Genomic DNA, 27,154 nt, shown 5'->3' with positions numbered 1-27,154 from the left:
AGTTTTAGCTTCAGGATCTGGCCTTCTAAAGAGCAGTCAGGGTTGATCTCCTCTAGGACTGACCGGTTTGATCGCCTTGCAGTCCAAGGAACTCACAGGAGTCTTCTCCAGCACCACAGTTCAAAGGCTTCAATTCTTTGGCGCTCAGCCTTTCTTATGGTCCAGCTTTCACTGCCATACATTGCAACTGGGAAGACCATAGCCTTGACTATACGCACTTTTGTTGGCAGGGTGATGTCTCTTCTTTTTAGTGTGCTGTCTAGATTTGCCATTGCTTTCCTCCCAAGGAGCAAGCGTCTTTTAATTTCTTGGCTACAGTCCCCATCTGCAGTGATCTTGGAGCCCAGGAAAATAAAATCTGTCACTACCTCCATTTCTTCCCCATCTATTTGCCAGGAATTGAGAGGGCCGGATGCCATGATCTTGGTTTTCTTAATGTTTAGTTTCAAACCAAGTTTTACACTCTGCTTCTTCACTCGCAACAAGAGGCTCTTTAGTTCCTCTTCACTTTCTGCCATTAGAGTGGTATCATCTGCATATCTTAGGTTGTTGATGTTTCTTCCGGCAATCTTAATTCCAACTTTTGATTCATCTAGCCCTGCCTTTCTCATGATGTGCTCTGCATATAAGTTAAATAGGCAAGGCGACAGTATACAGCCTTGCCGGACTCCTTTCCCAATTTTGAACCAATCAGTGGTTCCGTGTCCAGTTCTCACTGTTGCTTCTTGGCCCGCATATAGGTTTCTCAAGAGACAAATAAGATGGTCTGGTATGCCCATCTCTTTAAGGACTTGCCACAGTTTGTTATGATCCACACAATCAAAGGCTTTAGCATAGTCAATGAAGCAGAAGTAGATGTTTTTCTGGAACTCCCTAGCTTTCTCCATGATCCAGCGTATGTTGGCAATTTGATCTCTAGTTCCTCTGCCTCTTCGAAATCCTGCCTGTACTTCTGGTAGTTCTCGATCCACATACTGCTGGAGTCTAGCTTGTAGAATTTTAAGCATAACTTTACTAGCATGAGAAATGAGTGCAATGGTGCGATAGTTTGAACATTCTTTGGCACTGCCTTTCTTTGGAATTGGAATGTAAACTGATCTTTTCCAATCCTGTGGCCACTGTTGAGTTTTCCAAATTTGCTGGCAAATTGAGTGTAGCACTTTTACTGCATCGTCTTTTAAGATTTTGAATAGCTCAGCTGGAATACTGTCACCTCCACTAGCTTTGTTGTTGCTCAGCTTTTCTAAGGCCCACTTCACTTCACATTCTAGGATGTCTGGCTCGAGGTCAGTGACCACCTCATTGTGATTATCAGGGACGTTAAGCTCATTCTTGTATAGTTCTTCTGTGTAATTTTGCCACCTCTTCTTAATCTCTTCCGCCTATGTTAGGTCCCTGCCATTTTGGTCCTTTATCATGCCCATTTTTGCATGAAATGTTCCTTTCATCTCTCCAATTTTCTTGAAAAGATCTCTGGTCCTCCCTATTCTATTGTTTTCTTCTATTTCTTTGCACTGTTCATTTAAGAAGGCATTCTTATCTCTTCTAGCTAGTCTCTGGAATTCTGCATTCAATTGGGCGTATCTTTCTTTTTCTCCCTTGCCTTTCGCTTCACTCCTTTCCTCAGCTATTTGCAAAGCTTCCTCAGACAGCCATTTTGCTTTCTTGCATTTCCTTTTCTTTGGGATGGTTTTGGTTGCTACCTCTTGTACAATGTTGCGAACCTCTGTCCATAGTTCTTCAGGCACTCTGTCTATCAGATCTAATTCCTTAAATCTATTTGTCACCTCTACTGTATATTGAACAGGGATATGATTTAATTCATACCTGACTGGCCTAGCGCTTTTCCCTACTTTCTTTAATTTAAGCCTAAACTTTGCAACAAGAAGCTCATGGTCTGAGCCACAGTCAGCTCCTGGTCTTGTTTTTACTGACTGTATAGAGCTTCTCCATCTTTGGCTGCAGAGCATATAGTCAATCTGATTTCTGTGTTGACCGTCTGGTGATGTCCATGTGTAAAGCCGTCTCTTGGGTTGTTGGAAAAGAGTGTTTGCTATGACCATCGTATTCTCTTGACAAAATTCTATCAGCCTGTGCCCTGGTTCATTTTGTACTCCAAGGCCAAACTTGCCTGTTATTCCAGTTATCTTTTGGCTTCCTACTTTAGCATTCCAATCCCCCATGATGATAAGGACATCATTTTTGGGTGTTAGTTCTATAAGGTGCTGTAGGGCTTCATAGAACCGGTCAATTTCATCCTCTTCAGCACCGGTGGTTGGGGCATAGACTTGGACTACTGTGATATTGAATAGTTTGCCTTGGATTCGAACTGAGATCATTCTGTCATTTTGAGGATTGTATCCCAGTATTGCTTTTCCTACTCTTTTATTGACTATGAAGGCTACTCCATTTCTTCTGAGGGATTCTTGCCCGCAGTAGTATACCTGATGGTCATCTGAATTAAATTCACCCATTCCTGTCCATTTTAGTTCGCTGATACCTAAGATGTCGATGTTTAGTCTTTTCATCTCTTGTTTGACCACGTCCAGCTTTCCTTGATTCATGGATCTTACATTCCAGGTTCCTATGGAGAAAAAATCTTTACAGCATCGGACTTTCCTTTCACCACCAGACATATCCACAGCTGAGCGTCCTTTCGGCTTTGGCCCAGTCTCTTCATTCTTTCTGGCGTTACTAGTACTAGCCCTCTGCTCTTCCCCAGTAGCATATTGGACGCCTTCCGACCTGAGGGGCTCATCTTCCAGCGTCATATCGTTTTGCCTTTTGGTACTGTCCATAAAACCTTTAACAGGCATCTCTTTTGTTCTACCAACTTGTATTCTTCCTTTCTGATTTAGTTTCCTTTCATTTCCTCTCTTTATCTTACTTCTGTGTAGCCACTTTGAATTCTTTTTTGTTCCTCCATTTGTTTTTTCCCCACTGATATTGAATTGTGGTTTTACTATTAGTTCTCTCTTGAGGAATACCACTGATCCTGAATTCTTTTTCTCATTAATTTTTTCTGCTGTGAGATCCTATTTAACACTGCTCCAAATGTACTAAAATTTGCTTTTCTAAGTTCTAAGGATGTGATTATGTTTTAGGTTCTCTTTGAATCGAAATCTTAGCATTGCATAGTCCTATTATGGTACTTCCATTTCCTCTACTAAATCTTCTTTATGGTTTGTATCAAGTCCAGATAGCTGATCCTCTTGTGTCTTCCTCTACTGGAGTGGAGAACTTGCTGGAAGGATCATTCTTGATGAAGTTTTTCCTCTAGGAAATTTTGAGTTATTCAGTGTTTCTCATCACTAATAACATAATGCCTTTTTAAAGATCTGTAGTTTCCTTTTGGAAAGCATTATTGGTATCATCTCCTTGGGTAGAAAATGAGAATAGACATGAACAACAATATGGCTTTTATTTTGTTCCATTTATTTTAATCCAACATTGTGAAATCCATTCTTCAGGTTTTCTGAATATATTTTTTAACATACAGTAGAAATCCTTTTTCTCTTTCTATAATATTGCTTCAGGCTTTTTCAAACAAATAGTATGTTTCTATTGCTGTACTGCAGTCATCAAAATCATTATTCTTAGATTCTATTATACCTATTATATTTGTAATTTTGCACAGAGTTCATGTTGTTTATTTTTTATTTACTACATTAATTATATACTGACACAGTTTATCCTCCAGTCATCATCAGGATAACTCAGCCATGATCCCAGAAAACAAATCTCTGCTCAGCAGGGCTTGTTTTGTCATAGAACGCTCAGAACGGAGTTCCGGCACCTTTTTTGGATGGAACCTTGTAGGGTAGGCAAGGCAGGTTGTATGACATATGTGAGTTCCGGCACCTTTTTCTTTTACAAAAAAAGCACTGCTGCTCAGTACCATTTGCAATGCTTGTCATTTTCAGTACTTTTTTCTTTCACTTTCCTGTATTCTTCCATATATTGGAAGAAAAGATGAATGTCATGTTCTAATTCTTTTTAAGTTTTTTAAAGATTGTAGTAATACACTTTTAGCTGGTTTTAGCTGATAAGTTTTGGAAGTTGTCCTGTCACATCCTTATTCTTCACTCCTAGTTTTCAATGTGCTTCATGAACTAATAAATATGATTTGAATACATTTGGTCCATTTCCTCATAGAAGTAAATAATCAGTTACCGTGACTATTCTCTTTATTTTTTATTAGGATATAATTGCATCCTTTCTGTCTTGTTCCTATTCTGGAAGTCTATTTTTATTTCCTTAAATACTTAGAACCTGCTTCTTATGCAAAAGTCAACAAACTGTTTCTGAGTTCCATTACTACCAAATATCTTCTTTGCTAGTGGATATTATTCTGATCCACTAAATGTACTCTTCTGTTTCTCTTCCTTACAGAACAAATTAACAATTTTTTATTGGGAGTTTCCTTTGGATTAATTAATCTTTATCCCTTTTCAATAATGTGTGATTTCATTATTTACTTCAACTCTGATACCTGGTTTTGATGGCAATGTCTTTTGCATGATGTATTTAGTTGATGTCTTTATATATTCATATCTATAGCTATATCCATATCTATCTATATCATGTGTGTACATACGCCCACAAGATATAGATAGAAATGGATATATATATATAGTATTCAGATATAATATTCATGTATGTATGCATGCATGCATGCATGTATAAAGAATTGAATGGAAATGGGCTGGTCACATAGCAAGAAGAATTGATGGCAGGTGGACCAAAGTAGTCATAGAATGGATCCCACTTGATAAAAAGCATCTATGGAAGAGACCTAAAGCAACATGGATTGATAACATCAGCAAGTATTGCAGGCCCAATTGGCAAAAGAAGGTTCAGGACCATATAGGTTAGAAAGAAGTGGAAGACAATTCTATATTCTATGTTTATTCTACGAATATTATTGTAGGTTTCATGTTGGAATCTATAAAATAAGCAATGCAATAATAAGCACATAGCTCCATGATTTATCTGTATTAAATCTAATTCCTTTGTTAATTCACCATTAAAGATTACAGCTAGCATGCAGTGCATAATCTCTGCTTAGATGTTGCTTGATTTAAAAATATTGACGTGACGTACTTATAGCAGCAGTCCCCAACCTTTCAGGTACCGGTTTTGTGGACTCAGAGCAGGGGAAGATGGTTTTATTCACAAGCTAGATCCTGGGCACGTGAAGATGAAACTTTGCTTGTTTGCCTGCAGCAAACAACCAGCTTGGTTCTTGACAAGTCACAGACTGGTATGGGTCTACAGCCTAGGGGTTTGGGACCCCTGATGTATAGGCCAAGGTATATTACAGCTGGACAAAACCCACTTTAAATGAGAACTCTGAAGATAATGAATATATAAATACATCAGTTGCCACTGTTTCTTTTTAAAAAAAATTATATGGCATCTGATGTATTTAAATAAAATTAATATAAACTCATGTTTATGGAGTTTATACCATAAAGAATGGAATGTAGATAAGGAATTATAAAAATACTTATTTTTATTTAAAAAAATAATTTATAACAATAACAAAAAGCATATTTATATCTGTGTTTCTAGAGTTTTGTAATTGAGTTTAGATAAAATAATCCATAATGCAGACTTGTTTGCCATTCAGGAAAATAAAAGTTATGTAGTTGGTTTGTTTCCACAGTAATATTTGCAGAATACTGTATATGCAATTTTGTTTAAAGGAAAAAACTATTGGAAGTTCTTAGTTTGTGACCCAGGTTACTAATGATATTAGAAGATAATAAAGATTACTTATTTAAAGTATAATTTTGATAGCTGTTACTTGAGTTGCTGCACTTAACAATATTTCTGTTAATTATTTTAAAGGAATCATAAAGTGCCATTTCAAAACCAGTCGAGAAAAAACTTAGCTGAGAATACTGCAAAACAAAAGAGTGAGAAAATAAGTGATTCAGTTAATAAAGGGAAACTTAAATGGCTTATGATGTGGCATGCATTTAAGAGAATAATCATGCTTTGCTGAATCCATATGAGATACATAGTAAGATGTATTTGGGAAATAGCATTATAATTTGCTTTCATCTCTGCACAATTTCCTGCTTCAGAATATATTTCTAACTACTCACCTTGCTGTTTTCTGTTATTTCATTTATTGGCCTGTTTCTCCCCCCCCCGGGATATTTGTGTGTTTTACATAGTAAAAACAAAAGATGGATAGTTTCTGGTATTGTATGATACAACTACATTCTTACCCCATTTTATGACTCCTCTTTGCTACAGCCCGGAAGTCGAAAAAGTTGGGCAAGTTAAAAGGAATCCATGAAGAGCCACCACAGCAGCAGCAGCAGCCACCACAAAGTCCAGAAGAAGGGATTACGTATATTGCTCCAGCAAAAGAACCTTCTGTGAACACAGCACTTGTTCCTCATTTATCTGCGGTTTCACCAGCACTTACTCCCTCACCTGCTATGGTTCTAGAAAATATTGAACCTGAAATTGTATATGCTGGATATGATAGCTCAAAACCAGACACAGCTGAACACCTGCTCTCCACTTTAAATCGTCTCGCTGGCAAGCAGATGATTCAGGTGGTAAAATGGGCAAAGATCCTCCCAGGTAATGAAACGTTTACTTTCAGTGTAGATATTCTGAGTTTAAGGTATGCTTTGCTCAAAAGAATGTATTAGAACTTCTTTTGTATGAAGAAAATAATTCATCACTTGTCATTAGAAAACATTTGTACTGTTTTCTTTCATGTGGGTTGGGGCTTCAAATTCTCAGAATAGGCAATAAAAATATCTGGATAAAATAAAATGAAAATATTTACCAAAGATACATTAGTTTATGCTGCATAATATAGATGTATTTGTTGTTGTTGTTAAAGTTAGAAATATTTGCTTAGAACACATGAAAATATAGCAGTGTGAACAGAACTTTTTGGACCCTTCTTAGAATAAATCTTATATTTTCAGGTGTGTTTGAGCATAACCACCACTTTTCAGACCTTCTCCTGAAATATAGATCATAATATTACTAACCAGGGATCTGTTTTAGAGGCCAGCGTTTGCCAGGAAATCTGTGAAATCCGTGTACTAATAATCTGATATGCTGACCTTGCCACTAAGAAACTATAAGCTACCTTCCACACCTAGTTTTAGAATATGAAGTAGCAGTGCGTATGAAATAAAAAATATGGCAGGGGCTTTTTTTCCAAAAAAATTATTGAATTCATTACATTTTCTAAATTCTGCAAAATCCATATGAGCCAGCTGAAGTGAGCAGAACTAAAACTCAGAGTATTTTGGTTGTAACAGATTTTAGCTGGAACAAATTCAGAGAGGACTTACGCAGCAGAGTAGAGCAAGGCTACTACACCTTTCCACTTTCTTCCCTCCAAATGGCCAATCCACCAGCCTGCCAGGTGACCTTCCCCAGCGCCTTCCTTGCCCTCCCTCCCCTTATCCTCCACATGTTGCCAACAATATTTTTGGCTTCAGTTATGGAATTTCCAGTCAGATGCAGACCACCTATCTTTCTCGCATTTTCTTTTACTTATTCCAAGAACATTGCTGATAGCTTAAGGGAGGTATGGAAAGGAAGACACTGACAAGATCAAAAGAGGATGGATTTTAAATGTTGCAGATAAAGCCAAGGGCATCAACAATGGTTATGACTGGGTTCCAGCACCACATACAGTATCCAACTGAGCAGTCTGTTCTCCCCATATCTTTTCAGTGATTTCCCTTTCTAACCTCTCCTTATTTGTGTTCTATCACCCATCTGGCTGGCTTATTTCTGATCCTTCCCCCAAATTGGTTGGCCTGAAACACAGGTTTTCAGTCCAGACACAGATCACTGCAAAATAATTGTTCCATGCATAGGAGGCTTCATGCAGGAAATGTTTTTCACATCAATAAGGTAAAGTTTTAAAATTAGAATTCGTGGTTCCTAAGTGTACAAGTGTTTGTATATCTGGATGTTAAGGATAAGACGTTCTTTTGCTACTAAAGATTTACTAATTCTTACTTTCTTTCTGTCTTCAGGATTTAGAAACTTGCCTCTTGAGGACCAAATTACTTTAATACAGTATTCTTGGATGTGTTTATCGTCATTTGCCTTGAGCTGGAGATCATACAGACATACAAACAGCCAGTTTCTTTATTTTGCTCCTGACTTGGTCTTTAATGAGTAAGTTTTCCAATAAATACTTGTTTTTCTGAGGAAGTATATAAAATAAAGCTCTGTTCAAATGTTATACATATAGAAATCCAAACCTTGAAGGAATACAAATACTGGAAAATAAGCATATGGAAACATCTTTCTCACATGTGTTTTTCTTGTCCTTATCTTTAATTTGCATCTGTCATTGTGTGTGTTTCCAAAGCTTCAACATTTAATTGGCTTTGACAGATCACTAATACATAACTTAAAGAAAAAGTAGAATCCTTCTACCTATCTACTATTACATATTCATTACAGTTATAATTACTAATTTTGGAAGAAGCCTTTTTTTATACCTCACAGCAATCATTGTAAGTGCCATTTATTTCACTGCTGTGGGCTCATTCCTTTTTGTAATAGAAACATAGCTTGTACCATAAAAGCAAAGATTCAAGTTCAAAAACATTGCTGAAGCTCATGTAAAGGAAGTGACCTACCTTGATGAAATTGTTTATTCTTTTTTTTTATGGAAGAGCAGTAACACGTGTCATATTGCAAATTACACTTGAAATTGTTTTAGGCTATTAAACTACTTTTTTGCGCCAAGAGTGGAGAGAAAAAAAGCAAACAAAGTAAATTACTTGCAGAATATATTTAATAGTTCCTTAGATTCTGTCTATGAAAATTAAAGATCCCTAAATCTTACTTTAATAGTTTCTGGTGCAGTCAAATTAATCTGACACTGGAAATCTGTTATATATTAATTGCACTGGATTGAGACGAATTTTGTTTTAATCAAATTTTGCATTATGTTAAAATACATAGGTAATTTTTTCCTTCTACTTACTTAAAGCCTAATATAGCTGAACCTCCAAAGGCTGTGCCCTCTTAGTTGTTAATAAAGTATTTAAATAATTAGAAGATTATTGGAGCTAGGAATGAAGTCTCAGTACCAGAAATCCAGTTTGTTTCTTTGTTTCACTATTTTATAAAAGTAACAGAGCAACATATTATCTAGATTAGCCTTTCTCAACTGAATTTCTGTGGAAATATACGGTTCACTGAGACATTCCTAGATGTTTTGCAAACTATCACAATTGCAAAAAAAAAGTATCATTTTTGAACTTTGCGTGCTTCATATTGCTAGCCTTTGGATGGTGGGAATTTTAACATGCTATTAATTTTATTTTTATGAAGCTTGATTCCAAGGGTTCCTCTCGGGTAAGGTAAAGGTAAAGGTTCCCCCGCACATGCGTGCTAGTCGTTTCCGACTCTAGGGGCCGGTGCTCATCTCTGTTTCAAAGCCGAAGAGCCAGCGCTTGTCCGAGGACGTCTCCGTGGTCATGTGGCCGGCATGACTAGATGCCAAAGGCGCACAGAACGCTGTTACCTTCCCACCGTAGTGGTCCCTATTTTTCTACTTGCATTTTTACGTGCTTTCAAACTGCTAGGTTGGCAGAAGCTGGGACGAGTAACAGGCACTCACTCTGTTACGCGGCACTCGGGATTCAACCTGCCAAACTGCCGACCTTCTGATTGACAAGCTCAGCGTCCTAACCCACTGAGCCACCGCGTCCCTCCTCTCGGGTAGTGGTCCCCAAATTCTTCACCTCATTGACGTCTTCATGAATTTCCAGATTGTCATTTATCCTCAAACAGTTATTATATGAAATTAATTTGATAAATACTACTTTAACAAATACCACTACAAACAACAACATTGATCCTTGGGGGGAGTTGATATTAACCACAATGTTTGAAAAGTTAAGAATTGGAAAAAGGCTAATTTAAATAGTTTGAAGTAGTCAATTGTCTCAAAGGTGCTTTTTTCAAAAGGCAACTGGACTATTTTTTTATTTAAGGAAAAAGAAGAAGATGTTTATAAGAGATGATGGTTCTTGAATAAGAAGTGAAATGTATTTTTCTTCCTCAAATAAAAAACAGTCCAGTTACCTTTGGGGGGGGGGGGAAATAATCTTTGAGACAACTATGATCTTGATGACTGACAATCTCCATAAATCTAGTCAATTATTTTGAGTAGCTGTACGTAGTCTTAACAAAATTAAATTTTGTTTTTCAATTGTATCAGGATAGAGGACATAGAAAAAATGGATTTAAATTCCAGGAAAGCAAATGCCAACTAAATGTTAGGAAAACCAGGGCTCATTTTCTATATCTGACATAACATGATCTCTAGAAGTACAAAAGAGCTTGATGTTTAATTTCCTTTTTCAGTTAAATACTGAAATACTCATAATAAATCTTGGAAATTACTTATTTTTTAAAGTTGTTTGAATTTATACTGAAAATTATAAAAAAGGCTAAAGACTGACTAGAGGGCTAACATTTTGCAGTACTTACATGTTCAAAACTTGCTAGCTGCTATTCAGAGTTGATCTCTGATTAAATACTCTTTTTAGGATATTTAAAAAAGGATGAGGTCTAACCCAATGAGTTAAGGGATCATTTTGGACTAGCCAGTGAGGTGTCTGTGTTGAAGTGAGAACTAATTTTTAAGATATTAGATTAATTGAAGAAACAAATTCAAATTCACAGTTTATATAAACTTATAAATAATACATTTTAATGTGTAGCTGAAACTATGTTTAAAGATAGATGTTGAAAATTTTAACTTTCTACATTGTTGTGGGAGTATTTATAACAATTTTCCATGTTGTCTGGGGCTATTGGATTTGTATTCAATATATGGAGTAGGCCTTGTTTTATAGGTTAGGCATAGATTGTTTTGAATTATGTAATTTGGAATATAAGAGCTGTTGGAATTATCTAATCCAACAGCCTTCCCCAAAAAGAATAGTTCACCATTCCCTAAGGCAGACTATTCCGTTTTTAAACAACTTGTACCTTTTTTCCCCCCTGGTATTTAGCTGAAATACATTGTGCTGTAATTTAAGATCACTCTTTTTCTCCCGTTTTGTAGTATAACATTCTTTTGAAATACTTCAGTTATAGCCCTTTAAATGTTGCATCTTCCCCAGACTAAAAATTCCCAACACTTACAAATGTTCCACATACGATATTCCATTGAGGTCCTTTATCAACTTTCTTGTTCCTCTGAATATATTCCATCTCATCAATGTTTTTTCTAAAATGAAATGCCCAGAACTCAGTGTAATATAGATTGGATTTGAGCAATGGACATATCCTGATTTTTACATCTTATTTCTGTGGATTCACCTAGAATTACAGTTGCTTTTTTACCATTTACTTTACATTCACTGTTGTCTCTTTATTGACAAAGAGCCACTGGGGCCCTTTTTTTTGCATCTTTGGTCCCTGTTCTACATTCAGGCTTCTGCTTTTTCATATCCAAATGTTAGACATCACATTTGTCCTTACCAAATTTAATAGTGACTGATTACTGCCTGTTGTTCCCACCCATCAAAGTTTTTCCTGCCATATGATACTGTCTTTTATGATATTTTCCATTTCCTCCTCTCTTTGTGTTCATCTGTAAATATGGTAGTAATATTTCCAATCCCTTATTCAGGTCATTGATAAATATGTTGAAGAATATAAGACCTAGAACAGTACCTAGCAGCTCACCATTTGACACTTCCCTCCAACCTAACCTATAATTTGATCTGTACTTTATATGCTTATTCAAACAATTTTGAATCAGTTTAAAGTAGCTAAAACAGAGCCCTCTTCTCTAGTACAAGTGGTATTTCATTCATTCATCATTCATTCATGCATCAAATTTATATGACTGCTCATCCCATGAAAAAGTGACTCTGGGTGGTGTTACAATAAAACCATAAAAGATTTAACAATTAAAAATATATAATTCAGGAAAAAAATAAAATGCTACATCCACTCTATTTTCCAGGCAATTAAACTGCTTATGAAGAGAGATCAAAGGGGGTGGGGGAGAGAGAGAAAGAGATCAGGTTGGTTTGGCATGATATTTTTCCCTGCATTGTTTTCTAAATGCCTGTCAACCAATTATTTAATGATTTCTTTCTGAATTTTGCCCAGTGTCACTGTCAAGCTGACCTGAGTTATATTGTCTTCTTCTTCTTCTTCTTCTTTTCTGAAGAGTAAAACAACAGTTACCTATCTCCAGTCATCTGCCATAATTTGTTAAAGTTCACAGGAAGGGACTCTAATGATATCTGCAAATTCCTTTACAACTTTTGGATGTAATTGCTCTTTTTCTGGAATTCATCCATAACAGATAGTGTTTCCTAACTCTAATTTTATTTACCCTTCATTTTTCATTCCCTCTGTTTGTCAATGGTTCTGATCAGTTACATTTAAATACATTTTGGGTGGCGCAGTGGAGAGGGACTAAAGGAAATTAAGTCTTGAAGACCTCTGCTTGCTCCCTCTCTGTTTACTATCCCACCATTTCTTCTAGGAGTGTGCCTCTTCCTTCCTTCCTTCCTTCCTTCCTTCCTTCCTTCCTTCCTTCCTTCCTTCCTTCCTTCCCTTTTCTTTCTTTTACTGTTCTTTCTTTTACTATTGTCATAGCTGAAAAAGGCACTTTTTGTTGCTTTTAGCTTTAGCTTTAGCTTCCCTTGTAAGCCTATGCTTGAGAATATGGCAAATCTCAAGATAATGTGGTCAATTCTTAAGCTTGCACTGTTTTCATTCCTTAATCACTCATCCCCTATTGGTTATATCTAGTTCACCAATCTCTCTTGTTCCGTTTCCTATGAAAAATAAAACAATCAGATTGCTAACAAATTTTTGAAGTTTGACTTTGATTTTTTGCCCTATAGCCTTAGGTTTGTTATTTCTCCTTCTTTGTATTTTTATCAAATGCTTTCAACTGAATTTTCATTTTTCCTTCCTTTTCTTTATTGGTTTACGTATTATTTTAGCCATGATGAAGGACTACATTCCAAGGTAGAATTAAACATAGTAGGAAAATGGGCATTTCCCCAATTATTCAGTATCTAGCTGTAGATGTTACTAAAGACCTGATCTCCATGAATACAAGATAGTTATCTGCAGTAGAGAGCAATTGTGTATGTGAAAACTTCCATGTGAGCTAGAAATTGGATAATGCAGATTTCTAGCTCATGTGGAAGTGTTCACTTATAGAGAAGAAGACTCATCACTGTTGAAAATCATATGACATCACTCAACATGATATATAGAGAAGGGCTAAAGTGCCATCATTCAACCTGGATTGAGATCTGTACAAGAATTTATCACCTGAACTGCTGTATTGTGTCAAACAAATACTCTCAGACTTAACCTGAAGGATTTTGCTTTTATTAGCATTCTTAGAATCTAAAGGTTTATGTGTTTCATTATCACCCAGGGATAGTTGCAAATACAGTGCAAATAGAATAAATAGGCTTAACAGAAGTTTTCTAACATTTCACACTATCAAACTATATTTGTACTGCTTGGGCCCCCAAAATGTTCCTGATTTCAGCAAATTACCTATCAACATGCTCTACTGTGTCTGCTAAGATTCTTTTAATTTGAGGAAAATTGATTTGCTGCAAATCAAAGCATTAATCTAATTGATATTTTTTTACAATGCCCTTCAGCCCTCATAGATGTCAAAAGCATTACCGTAAAATGAAAAGCTGGGGGCTCTAGCCGAGTGCTTTGCTTATCTTCTGGTATATGAGTATTGTGTAATTATCCATACCCAAGAACTCCACATTTGTTTGCTACTCCCCCCAAATTGGATACTGCTACCCTAGTGTGTTGCTGCAGATATGTCTGGAAAATCATATGCAATATGTCAGCTAATACTGAGTTATGCTTTTGCTATAAAAAGGAAGTTTCTTTCTGAACTAATATATTATTTTTTTCTGCCTGGTTTTAAAGTTGGAAGCTTAAACTTAAAGAGTAATAGTTACTTACGTATACACAGTGTCCCAGAAGAAAATGTTGTCTCAGCTATGATCTTCTAGAGAATGATCAACTTGGTCCATTCAAGGCTACAGTAATAACACCACCAGTTTTCACAATCAGCAATACAGCTCCTGCTGTGATAGAAATTGCTTCTATATGTCGAGCAAATGTGTTTGCAAGTGGTTCACAATTACATAGTCTTCATCATTAGGAACATGTATGCAATTATAAAAAGCTAAGAAAATGTTTCATTTTATATTTAAAAATTATTAGTTTCATTAGAAAAAAGATATTCAAATTACTGTATAAGATAAAAATAAGTGTATCGTTTTCTATATTTGTTATGGGAGCTATATCAGTTATGTAACTTGGCAGATTGTGTTATAATACAAAGTGCCTGTCTACTCTCATTTGAAATCCTGCAAGGGCTGTGTAAAAGCATACAAAAGATCACATAGCTCTGCTATTAGATTCATAGATAGATTCATATTTACTGATCTGTCATTCCCATTAATATAAAGTTAATATAGTGGGCAGATATGGAAAAGATGATAAGCAATGTCCATAGATGACTTCGTAGAGCAGAAATAAGGGTCCTACATTCAGTTTAAAGTGCTCCTTATCTTTACAACATATGCTCATTTTTTCAGATCTATTGTGTTATTAATATTGTAGAAATATTACATGTCCACATATATAAAATTGTAACGTGAATGGCATCATCCCTTCTACTGCTTTATGTTAGGCTATTCTTCTGTTCTCAGAAGGAGAGTAATAGTCAGTCAGCAGGCATAATTTCCTATTGCTAAAGTGAGTTTTATAGCATATATGTTGGTAAAGGTAAAGGTTTCCCCTTCCCAATCATGTCTGACTCTAGGGGCCAGGGATCATCTCTGGTTCTTAGCTGAGGAAGCCAGTGTTTTCTCAAGAAATTTCTGTGATCATGTGGCCAGCATGACTATACGCCAAAGTACACGGAACACTATTATCTTCCCACCAAAGTGGTACTTATTTGTGATGTCCACATCGGTTTCTGACTCGGAAGAGGATGATGATGATGATGATGATGATGATGATGATGATCTGGAACTGTACCCATCAGAGAGGGTCCCCAGGAACACTTAGCCCGGGGATGGAGGGGGACGTAGTCCCAGGTTCATTATGCATCGGGGGTGCAATCAACTGGATGGACAGACGCCTGCTCAAGAAGAGGAAGGAGAGGCATGGTTGCCATGGTTAACACTGATGATTAGTAACAGGTTGTCTCCAATGAGGAACAGCTACCACCCTACCTGATTCACAGACATGAAGAGCAAGGTCAGCAAGGCTGCTTGTGAGGAAGCAGACTTGTCCCTCCTAATCAGGAACACCTGGTTGTAGATTACTTAGTATGCAGAAAGGAGCAGTTGGCAAAGATAACCATTCATTTTCCTGATCATCATCTTCAGCTCCATGCTTCCTGTATTCTGATTTTGCACTGTGATCCTTGGGTTTATTTTGTGGCCTTTTCCTGGATCTGGACTTGGATTTAGACTTGGACTTGGATTTGCATATGGATTTAGACTTGCCCCAGTGGGCTTCCTTGGCGTATTCATTTGCTTGAGAACTTATTGCTTAGACTTACTCAATTGCTTGTGGGGGGGGGAATCTGTGACTGGGGATTTGGGGAGATATTGCTATAATAAGTAGAGTAGTGCAATAAACATACTCTACTAGCACTTATTGCCATATGTGTGACTTGGGTCATATCACTATCTATTTACATTTGCATGCTTTTGAAGTGCGAGGAGGGCAGGAGCTGGGGCAAGTAACGGGACCTCACCCCATCTGGCAGCGCTTGGGTCTCGAATCTGAGCTGTCAGATTTCCAGCTGACAAGCTCAGCATTTTTAACTAATGAGCTATCACGTTCCTCATACGTTGTTACGTTTTGTTTTCAAATGTAGCTGTAATTCTATGTAGCACTGTAGTTTATTCTGCTATATTTAATATTCTGGTTTTGCAAAACTCAGTCTAGTATATAATTGTCAATAAGTGAAATAATCAACTGTAAGTGCCATTGAATTCTGCTCCTCAAGTAGATTTTTCTGCTATTGTAGAAATCGTAATGATCAAAGAGAATGACCAAGAGAACATTTATGGCTGCTGAAGCATCTATATGGAATAAATGAATAGCGTAAGGTTGAATTTTATAAGTGGGATGAAGTACATTTTTATTATGTAATACTGAAATAATGCTTTAAACTACTGTTGACAAATACTGGAAAGTAGGAGTTTTTTAAAACCATAAAAAAGTAAAAACAGCACTATTTTTTTAAAATACGTGTTGTTTCAAAGGACTGTATAGAGCACGTTATGAATGAATATGGAGTAATGTACAGCAAACAAAGATAGAAATTTAATCTGAAAGAATTACAGTTATAATCTGGGGACTTTAAACTGAAAATGTGAACATATGTGAATAAATATTATGATCATTTTTTAAAACGCCAATTTTAAGTTTTAATTTTCAGTAAAATTATAAAAAAGAAAGATTAAGTAGTATCATACTTTTGGTTAGGAATATCTGCTAATGTGATACAACTCACTCCAAGTCAGTGAGGCAGGCCTTTGTTTCTAGAAATAAAATGAGGGAGGGAACATTTATTTATTAATTAATAGCTCAACAGAAATTATTTGTGCAAGAGCATCTCAACTCCAAATTATGAGCTGGATCAGGATTTATCAGTGGTTCAGTTTTGCTGATTACTTAATTGGCATCTGTTTATTCAAGTTTCTGGATTCTTCAGTGCATTATATAATAAACTTGCTGTGTACCATCACATCATGTTTGGATAAACGTATATATTCATGTGTTTCTCCAAACACCCTAAAAATACTAAACTTACATTCTGTTGTGGATAAGATGCTGGAAATAGAAGATAATTTAGATTTTCATAGGGCACAGAAAAAGGATAGTGGACTCACGTACACGTGGTTGGAAAAAAAGAAGTGTGTCTGTGGGGGGGTGGGAAGGCAGGAAATGTAGCTGATTACTATCAGATTCATTGAAGATGGACATCTTGGTGTTGAAGGTAGATTGTTGGCTTTAGCAAAACCCAGCTTGGACTAGTAAATCTTAATAGGTTAGTTCGTGATTAAGTGATTAGACTGCTGAAAATAAATTCTTGGATGGTACCTGAAGAAGTCAGCTGAAGATAGAGCAGTAGTAGTTGTATTCAGTGCAAAAAGCTCTCAACAAAACTGAAGAAGGATGGAAGATAAGGTCAAAGGATTACCTACTAGAGAAAAGCCAACAGATTAAGCTGCTGTGATGATTGATGGAGAGATGCCAACTAGTGTAACTTTAAGCCTTTTCTTAGCTTTAGATAGAAATAGTTTTAGTATTTAGAAGCATTGTCAAGATTACATCATTCTATCTATAGGAGAATATATCCAATATATGACACTGCTCAATGTATAACAATATCCTGCTCATTTGAGAGAAAGTAATGCAGATAATTGTGAAAGTTCTGAAGTTGCCTCCTACCAAACTTCAAATGTACAGTATGCTGGGTGTTTTTTTGTTTTGTTTGTTTTGTTTTGTTGTCATTGTTCCACCCAGGAAGTGATAACTATATTTTAACAAATTCTTCAAAACAGCAAATATATTTATTTTGTTTATTCTATTTTAACACATGTTTAGCCAAGAATTTTATCTCCTACGTTTTCAGAAAATAGTTTCTTATTTGAAGCCTCCAGTTCAGAAAGCTTACAGATCCGTTGTTCCAGTAGAAGAGAATATATGTAGCTCAGGCTTGATCTGTGCAGTCCTTGGGGATGTTTGAACTTGGCTGTTTGCTTGCAGACATTTGATTATCTGACTAGGTAATTAAATCAGCAGTGCTAGTGAATATGGGTTTTGCTTCCTTGTTTATATATAGTAGCTTGCCCTCCCATTATTGGTGAGATTATAGTTTTTTCCTGAAAAATTCCTTGATTAGCATATTGTTTTCTGCTTGCTTGTTTATCTAGTGCTAATCCCAGCTTCATTTATTTATCAAATTTCTATACCACTCATCATACTAGCATGGCCCTTATCTCAGTGTAGGTTACTGGTGAGGATATGTTCTGGTCTTTTGGGTTCCTTCTTAATTTTTTCATTGTCTCTTTTAAGTGATGTGTAAATGTGATTTATCTCTGTTTGTTGATTGCTGATTGGTCTGAATGCCAATCTTCCAAAAATTCCGTAGTGGTTTTGGTCTAGGATGCTCACAGCTTCCCAGTTGAAACTATGGTTAAATCTTTCCATGAGCTGTGAAACTAATCAGTTTCTGACTGCTGATCAGTGTTTGTGGATCCTCTCTACTAGTATTCTCCCTATCTGTCCTTCATAGTGGTTGTTGGCCTTCCTGTTTCTTGCGTAACAGGAGAACAATCTAAAAAAAGAGTTGCCCAAAGAATTAAGGATATAGAAGCACAAACTGATATAGCTATCCTTAGTAAGGTGGGTAACTTGAAATGGCTGAGTAAATACAAATGTACTTTTCAAGTGGACAGTTATTTGAAGTCACAACTCCCAAAACATCTTAGGGAGATATTTACGAGAGCGAGATTCGAACAGCTTGATACAATGGTCAGATATGGGAGATTTCATGCTATACCGTACAATGAGCGTCTCTGCATTTGCGGAGCGGCAGAGGTAGAGGACCTGGCTCACATCCTATTTGACTGTTGTTTGTATAAGAGGGTGAGAGACAGGTATCTTGGTCTATATACCAAACGAATGACCCATTGGGATCCCCATATTAAAATAACTTACCTTATGTCCGGCCAGAACTTGAAAAGAACATTCAACGTAGCACAGTATTTAAACAAAATGATCCAGTTAAGATCTGCATATGTGGGACTGATTGGGGTAGATTGTAAGGGCGACTCCGAAATATAATGTTACCATATTTTATCTATATCTTAAATTTGTATTTTATTACTATTTTAACTTAAATTGTATTTTAATTCCATTTTAAATTGTATTTTATCAAATTCCATTTTGGATTGTTTTTATCTAGTTTCGGTGATGGTTTGTTGCTGGAACTTTGTACTTTGATATGGCCCAAGGACTAATCAATAAAGTTGTTGTCATAGTGGTTGTTACAGTCCTTACACTGTATATAATGGATTGTGTTAATACTGCCCATTTGGACAGTTGCTGAAATTGAGGAATTACTTTCATTTCAACAGCCACATTAATGTGTACCTGTCCTTTCCATATACTAACTTCTTGAAAAATCCAATTTTCACTTATCTGGAAGGAATTACGCATTGCCTGATTCTGGACGGAATTGCTTGTATGATTTATTTTCTCTTTATGTTTTCACATAGTACTAGGATGGTGCAGAAATCAATGAATTTGTATAATTGACGTTTGACTTATATTCCAACTTTTGGATTTGTTTTACTTTGTTTTGTTGTTTTTCCTTTGCTTTTGCTCATGAAAAAATACATTACTTCTCTATGGAATCAAAATACTAGCTTTTATTTTATAATTCTATTATAATTGGCATCTTCCATTCATGTGTGAGCTTTAATTCTAGCTAGAAAAATGAACTTAACATTAAAACTTTATATGGATAGAGAAGAGGAGGTCATGCTCATAGTTTGTCGCTTGTCCCTCAGGATTCAACACTCTCCCCTTTGCTGTTTAATATCTACATGAAACTGTTGAATGAGTTTATCTGTTACTTCAGTGTACTGATGATATTAGCTCTATATCTCAACCTGGGACTGATAGGTGAAGCTGTCAATGTATTAATCCAGCTGTGTCTGGAGGTTTTTCAGGTATTGGGAGAAATAGATTTTGGCACAGTCCTAATAAGACTGAATGACTTTAGCTGCCCCTCTCCCAGTTCAGGTATATTTTCATCATTGATCTTGGATGGTGGTGCATCTCCCTATTTAAGACTGGTGCACTGGTTGAGAGACCTCCTAGACTCACAGCTGTGGCCAGGAAGGCTTGCACAGGTTCATCTTGTGTACAAGCTGATGCTTTCTTCAACTGAGAAGTCTTCCAGGTGGTCACTCACAATCTGATCACCTTTTAATTGGACTACATGTTATACACATGTGTCACACTGCTGTGTGAGAAGCATTGGTTGCCAATGGGCTTCTGGGTGCCATTCATCATCTGCTAAACCCTTCATGACACAGGGTCTGATTATCTGCGGGATTGTTGATCTCCAATTGTTTCTGCTTGCCTCTATGTTGTGACAAAGCAAGTGCAGTCCTGGTCCTTTCTATGAAAAATGATCATTTTGCAGGGCCTAAGAAAAGTCTTTTCTCCATTGCTGCCTCTGCCCTGCAGAAAAGCATTGCCCCAGAGAGATCTGGCTCTGTTCCAGGGCTTGTTAATGTGTTCATTGGTGCACTTCTGGTGCCCCTATCATATTTGTAGGATTTATTGTTTTGTTTTTTTGCCTGTTTATGCTTGTTTAGTTGTTTTGTGAATTTTATAATCTCATCTATAGTCAATTGAAGACATCCAATATCTCTGCCGATTTCTTGAATAGGGAAGATAAAACTGGCTGTTATCATTACATGAACTTGAGTTTGCACCCACCTAAATGAATGAATGAACCTTTATTGTCAAAGTACAACCATGTATACATTGAGATTGGCTGAGCCTCCCTTCGTGCCCCCACCCCCCAACTCACAGTGACAACAAACTCTCCATCTTATTACACCATGTGAACTACACAACACATCAGCCTCGCAAGTCAATTATGCATAAAGTTTATAAAATTATATTTCCCATTCAAAAGCCTAACAGCCCATGGACAAAAGCTGTTCTTCAGCCTGTTGGTACAGCTGGCTATACTCCTATATCTCCTACCCGATGGTAGGAGAGTAAAGAGATACCATCCAGGGTGTGAGTCATCCCTGAGAATTTTCCTCACTCTTCCAAGGCAGCCCTGGCAATGTCATCCAGTGGTGTCAGGGCACAGCCCACAATGTCTTGTTCTGTGCTCACCACCCTCTGTAATACTTTCCTATCCACGGCTGTCAGACCAACATACCAAACCACAATACCATACTAGAGGATACTCTCTATAGTAGACCGGTGAAAGAGGGTCATTAGCCATTGTTCTACCCTGTTCTTCCGCAAGACCCTGAGAAAGTGAAGCCTCTGTTGGGCCTTTCTGGCCACCTGGGTTGTATTAACTTTCCAGGTCAGATCTTCGCAGAGGTAGACTCCCAGAAATTTAAAGGAGGAAACTCTCTCCACACAGTCCTCCCCGATGTAAAGTGGGGCAGGTTTCTCCTTTTTCCTCTGGAAGTCTAACACCATCTCTTTCGTCTTGCCGATGTGTGGTTTTGAGAAATAAAATAAAATAAAATCTTGATGAATCTCATACTGCAATTTTTAGGCTGTCTAAAAACAGGACTCTAATCCTCCTAAACTAACCAAAGGCCAATCATATTTGGATAGAACCAATGTAAAATAATTCCTTTATTCCAAACATACAGTAGATCCAAATGATTTTGCACTTTTTTATAAAAAAGTTTTTTTCCCATAGAGTTCCCAAAGCTTTCGCTTTTCCAACACTGGGTTTAAATCTGCATTGAACTGAATCGAAAAGAACATTTTCATTCAAAATGTTTCTGAGTCAATTAAGTAGCCCGTTAGATATTAGCAACCTTCATGAAAAAACCTTTTGCATGCTTCCCTCTAAATGCTTTCCCCCACTGATACTTATGCGGGATTAATTTTGACAGGATAATACTTCAGTCAGTGTTTTATAATATTAACAAAACTCTGAGTGTAGTCTATAAACAGTTACTAATGAGATGAAAATGATCCTTGAGGAAAAGTATATCCATTTTGTCTAATAATGACAACAGCATAAATTATTTTTATCTTAATTAGAATAAATCATTATTTGATGTACATAGTCATCCATCTCACTGTAGTGATTCTAGGCAGCAAAGGGCATATCAAAACACAATACAAAACCTTAAACAATAAAACATTTGAAAGTTTCAGCATATCTTTATTTTACCTGTCTTGTCTTTTACAGAGAAAGGATGCGGCAATCTGCAATGTTCGAATTATGCCAAGGAATGCACCAGATCAGCCTTCAATTTGTTCGTCTGCAGCTTAGTTTTGAAGAATACACCATAATGAAAGTTTTGTTGCTGTTAAGCACAGGTAAGTTTCTTGATGATTCCAGTCACAATTTTAAATACTATAATATCATATATTATTGTAATAACTGACTAGTTAGTATCTGATGAATTGAAAAAGAAAAGAAAAGAAATTTGATTTTAAGAGCTGGAAGGCTCTTCAGTGTTTTGGACTTGACATCTATAGCATTTTTTGAAAATCAGGATTGATTACTTTAATGCATTGTGTGATAGCTTTGAAGTTAGTTCAAACTATAGTTTGTAGGTTCCTAAAAGGGGCTGGTAATTGAGAACAGACATCCTAGCTCCAGTACTGAGATCTACCAAATCCTGTTATAATTTGCAGCCCACATTAAGATGGCATTAACTGTGCTGTACAGCATAAATCTGTTTTTGTTTTTACCTTTAAAACCTGAAGTGTATTAAAGCTGAATTCAACATGGCACATGCCCACTTTTTCTTCATGGCATGATAATTTGCATTTCTTTAAGATTAATTTGCTTGATTTATAAAACGGAATCTTGCATGCTTCAAGGTAAAGAATAAGAATAAATGTGGTTTAATTGCAGATATAATATATGAATAATGCTGTGTATTTTCAGTATTTTTAAGTTGTTTTACATGTACACCACTTGCAGTACAGGTAGTCCTTGACTTACAATGGTCATTTAATTACTGTTCAGAGTTATAATGGCCTCAGAAAGGGTGCTTTATGGCTAGTAAAACTCTTCTGGCCCTTCTGGTAAAATGTTACATGACCGCCTCATGGTCACATGACCACATTTTGGGAGCTTAGCAACTGGCTCACATTTAAGACCGTGACCATGATTTGCAACCTTTTTTGCCAGTTTCCAGCATTTTTTGCTTTTCAAATTTGGGAGAGTGGGTTTGCAATTACAACTGTGTAATTGTTTGAAAACTTGAATAGTAACCACATGAAGGAAACTTTTCTCAACTAGCATAGAAGAAATCTCTCAATATATCTCAATCATTTTTTTGTTTTTTTCCAGCCTACAGAAGAGGAAAGATAGTTAAATGCCAAATTTAATGATCAAAATGAGAAGCCAATGGGCTTACATCCCAAAGTGTAGAGTTTCAATTGTGTTTCTGTTTATCAGTTTTTATATATTTAATTCTGTGGTTGCTGGTGTAATAATTTACAGATTTGTCTTTAGAAAAATATACATAATATCATTCCACTCTTATTTTGTGCCAATTTTATCTAGATTGTATACAGAACATAGATATATTTATAAAATGGGTTGTATATATAATGTCTGATTGTTTAAACCTGAAACTTCTATATATGCATCTTTGCTGACTGAACCATCAATGCACAAGTAGAAATAGAGAAAAATATCCTTCTTTAATCACATTTAGTTGGTTATATATAAATATAAATATATGTATATGATTTTTGTGTGTGTGTGTCTGTGTGTGTGTCTGTGTATATACAGTGCTTTTTTAAAATAAAGTTTAAAAAAAGGTGCCGGAACTCACACACGTCATACAACCCGCCTTCCCTACCCTACAAGGTTCTATCCAAAAAAGGTGCCGGAACTTCGTTCTGGGCATTCTATGAGAAAAAAAGCCGTGTGTGTGTGTGTGTGTGTGTGTGTAAAATTTGTGAGGTTGATAGAGAACAGGGTAATTAATTGTACAGCTCTCCTTACTGACATCAAAAATGGTGGAACCATTGCTGGAAGCAGTGTTGATCTCAGAGACTGTATAGATGCAAGTTGCCCTTCTTGCATCTTCTATAATTCAATCATTCCCATTGTCCCAAACCAGTTGTGACAGCACAATAATAGTAGAATAAACAGAAATTAGAACCTAGACTCATGAAAAAGGCAAGAAACGTGTCCTTCTGGTATTCACTGCTTTTACTTATACAAGAGCAACAGGTTTATACCCTCATTGAGATCTATAGAATGCTTGTGAATACAAAAGTGTTTCTTTATATATACTCTGCCCCTTTCTTCAGAAAAGCATCAGTATAAGCTAACTGTTACTTCTGTTCTCAGATTGCCAATTCATAGAGACTCCTCCCTTTCCCAAATGTATAAATGTATAAAGTGCCATTTACCACCCATTAGCATCTTCTCCAAAACTGAAATGATCTAACAACAGTTCCCCAACCAGCTATTTGCTTGCCTCCAGGTGCTAAATTATTTAAATAAACATTTAGAACATTATTGCTCTTTTGGAACAGCTGTTGAGCTTCTGAATCCTTCTTTTAATGTCATCATCATTGTGGAATACTATTTAAAAAGTCCAGCTTTTCTTAAAAAAAACAGATACATGGGGCATTCATTGAATAAAATGGAATTAAAAAATGAGAAAGCACTAAGTAATGAACAAAAGTAAAACTCCCATGCTATAATATGTTGCTTTTTTCATACCAGTTTTCTCCCTTCAGATCATTTTAACATGAAGCCTATACCCAATGAAGTTGCAAATTATTTCTCTTAATTAAATGAAACTGCAGCATCATCTATATATGGAGTTTTGTTTGCAGTCGATAATAACAGAAGAGTGTTGAATTAGGAAAGGAATCCAGGTTTACAGGAGGAAATTAATTTCTTTGTGTAACTGAACATGAGAAAAATATATTCTATTATTGAAGTTATGTTGCACAGTATTAATAAAGTCTTGAAGCTCATATAAAATTCAGTTGAGGTTTGTTTGGAAGTCTCTAATAATACCATAGAGACAATCTCAGTGATTGTCCTCATGAAACTGGAAGTAATCTAAAAATATCCTGGGTGATTCTAGATTGCCTGTCTAACTTTTAGAACATTGCAATTCACATTTTATATAAGATAAGCTATTTGGGATCAAGGCAAGAACCTGTCTACTCCATCGTTTTATTTTTCCTAGTTCCAAGATATCTTTTGTAAGTTTACCAAAAGGAGAACTGATTTTCTGAATTGTTATACCACCAAGGTTCACACAAGAAAAAAATGAAACCTAGGTGGGAGAATATAGTTATAATACTTATTAATACTGTGTATTAAGTAGATTCTGATGTCATTACTGAATCCTGTACTAGGTACTCATTTCCACACATTTATACATTTTATTATCTTCTTTATTCCCCCTCTTATTGTTATTACTATTATTATGATTATCATTATTCTGTTGCTTAACATGTTCCCTGATCCAGAGACAAATTCCTTGTGTGTCTCATCATACTAGGCCAAACAGAATATTCAATTCAACCTGTATTATTTCAGAAATGATTTCAGAATAGTGATTGAGAATCATGTCTAAATTTTAAAAAAATGTTTGACACAACAGCAGCATGCATTTTTGCATTGATATACAACAATTTTCTAACTGAGGACTGCTGATAACAATATGAAAATGAAAATCAGTGATGAGTAGGACAGCATCAAAAATTGGTGGAGTGGGGTTGGATGTCTTTCACCTGGTCAGTACTTACATTTTTTCAAAACTATCTAATGCTTATAGACTTTGTAGATTTAAATATATAGTATGGTTATTAGAGAATGTTCCAGGCCCTGTAAAAAGTAGGAAGGAATCCTAAAGCTTCATATTGCTTACCTTGATTTACCACAATGCAGAAAAGTACACAATATTTGAGATGACATTTAAATAAATAAATTCAAACTAGATACTGTATGCCACAGTTTGTTAATTTGATATTTCTATGCACTCTAGTGGCAATCTATTCAATGTGCCGTATAATTGTATGTGGTTATATAAATGTAGCCAAAATAATGGCACTGTCATTCTGAGAATGAAAATAGCATGAGAATGCTTTAAAGAAAGAGAAAATGGCAAATCTGATCAAGTATTTCAAGAAAAATATTGTAAAAATTGTTTCTATTGAGAATAATATGATTTTGGATATTTAATCAATTAATTGACTAGTTTAGATATTTAACCAGGTTATCTGCAGAACCATCTTCTCCTCATTTACATCAATCCACTTCCCCCAGTTAGGCAGAGAAGATATGTTATGGATCCTGTTGGTTAGTGACTGGTAGGGTATAGGAACACAGCCTTCTCTACTGTCATCCCAGAACATCCTCCCCTCCCCAAATGTGAAGTAGGGCCCACTGTCCTGGATTTTTAAAAGAGTTTTAAGACCTGGGTCTGCTGGTTTGTATGGAGTTCACAGAGGAACATGAAATCTTGGGTTGGTTAGCACCTTTTTAACTTTTATGTTATCCCTGTTTCAGCTGCCTTTTTTTACTGAGATATTGTATTTTTATATGGTTTTTATGTTTTTGACTGTACACAACCTAGAGTCACTATAAGAGTGAGATGGGCAGTCTTTTAATAAGTAAATGAATAAATTTTCATATTTGCAACCTAAAAAATGAAATTAAAAAATAATCCTGGTTCAAAGGATTATTTTAATACAATATATAGAAGTAATATCAATAGACTGTTTCTTCCATCTTTAAGAATGTTATCAATTTTACTCTGAAAGTAAATGCGTGTATTGGAAATGATTTCCTAGGAAAGTTTAGGAACTTAGTAAAAGTTTTGGTATTGTTAAAGATATTTCATTCTATGTGATGTGTGTGCGAAAGAGCATGAGCAGACAAACCTCAAAACTTGCCTTCTGTTATTAAATATTCTATAAGGAACACAAAGGGCTTATAGAGTTGCCACTCTACAAAATGCACAAGAAGTATGGAAACGGCATTACACCAAATTTTGACTGATCATTAAGAATGGACCTTACTTGTAACAAGTTTTCCTTTTCATTTGACAAAAGGTTGAATAATGCATATTTTACTTTCTTTTGTTGTAGTTCCTAAGGATGGCCTCAAGAGCCAAGCTGCATTTGAAGAAATGAGGGCAAATTATATTAAAGAACTTAGAAAAATGGTAACTAAACATCCAAACAATTCTGGGCAAAGTTGGCAGCGATTTTATCAACTGACAAAGCTCCTGGACTCTATTCATGATGTAAGTAATTTAAGTTACAATACAGAGGAAAGTATTATGAAGAAGAATCAGATAAATAA

General features: G+C 35.9%; 1 protein-coding gene across 4 annotated transcripts in view; it reads left to right on the top strand.

Moving 5' to 3' along the window:
• Nucleotides 1-27,154, top strand: part of NR3C2 (nuclear receptor subfamily 3 group C member 2) — a 177,254-nt gene that overhangs the window by 136,984 nt on the left and 13,116 nt on the right. For all 4 annotated transcript variants that reach the window (XM_083367774.1, XM_083367773.1, XM_083367775.1 and 1 more), the window contains 4 exons: nucleotides 6,268-6,603; nucleotides 8,031-8,175; nucleotides 22,043-22,173; nucleotides 26,938-27,095. In XM_083367774.1, the coding sequence (XP_083223900.1) occupies nucleotides 6,268-6,603; nucleotides 8,031-8,175; nucleotides 22,043-22,173; nucleotides 26,938-27,095 (770 nt within the window). The remainder of the gene's footprint in view (nucleotides 1-6,267; nucleotides 6,604-8,030; nucleotides 8,176-22,042; nucleotides 22,174-26,937; nucleotides 27,096-27,154) is intronic.

This window comes from Vipera ursinii, assembly GCF_947247035.1.
Source record: "Vipera ursinii genome assembly, chromosome: 7".
Classification (NCBI taxonomy): Eukaryota; Metazoa; Chordata; class Lepidosauria; order Squamata; family Viperidae; genus Vipera; species Vipera ursinii.
This window is presented reverse-complemented; position numbering and strand designations above follow the sequence as displayed.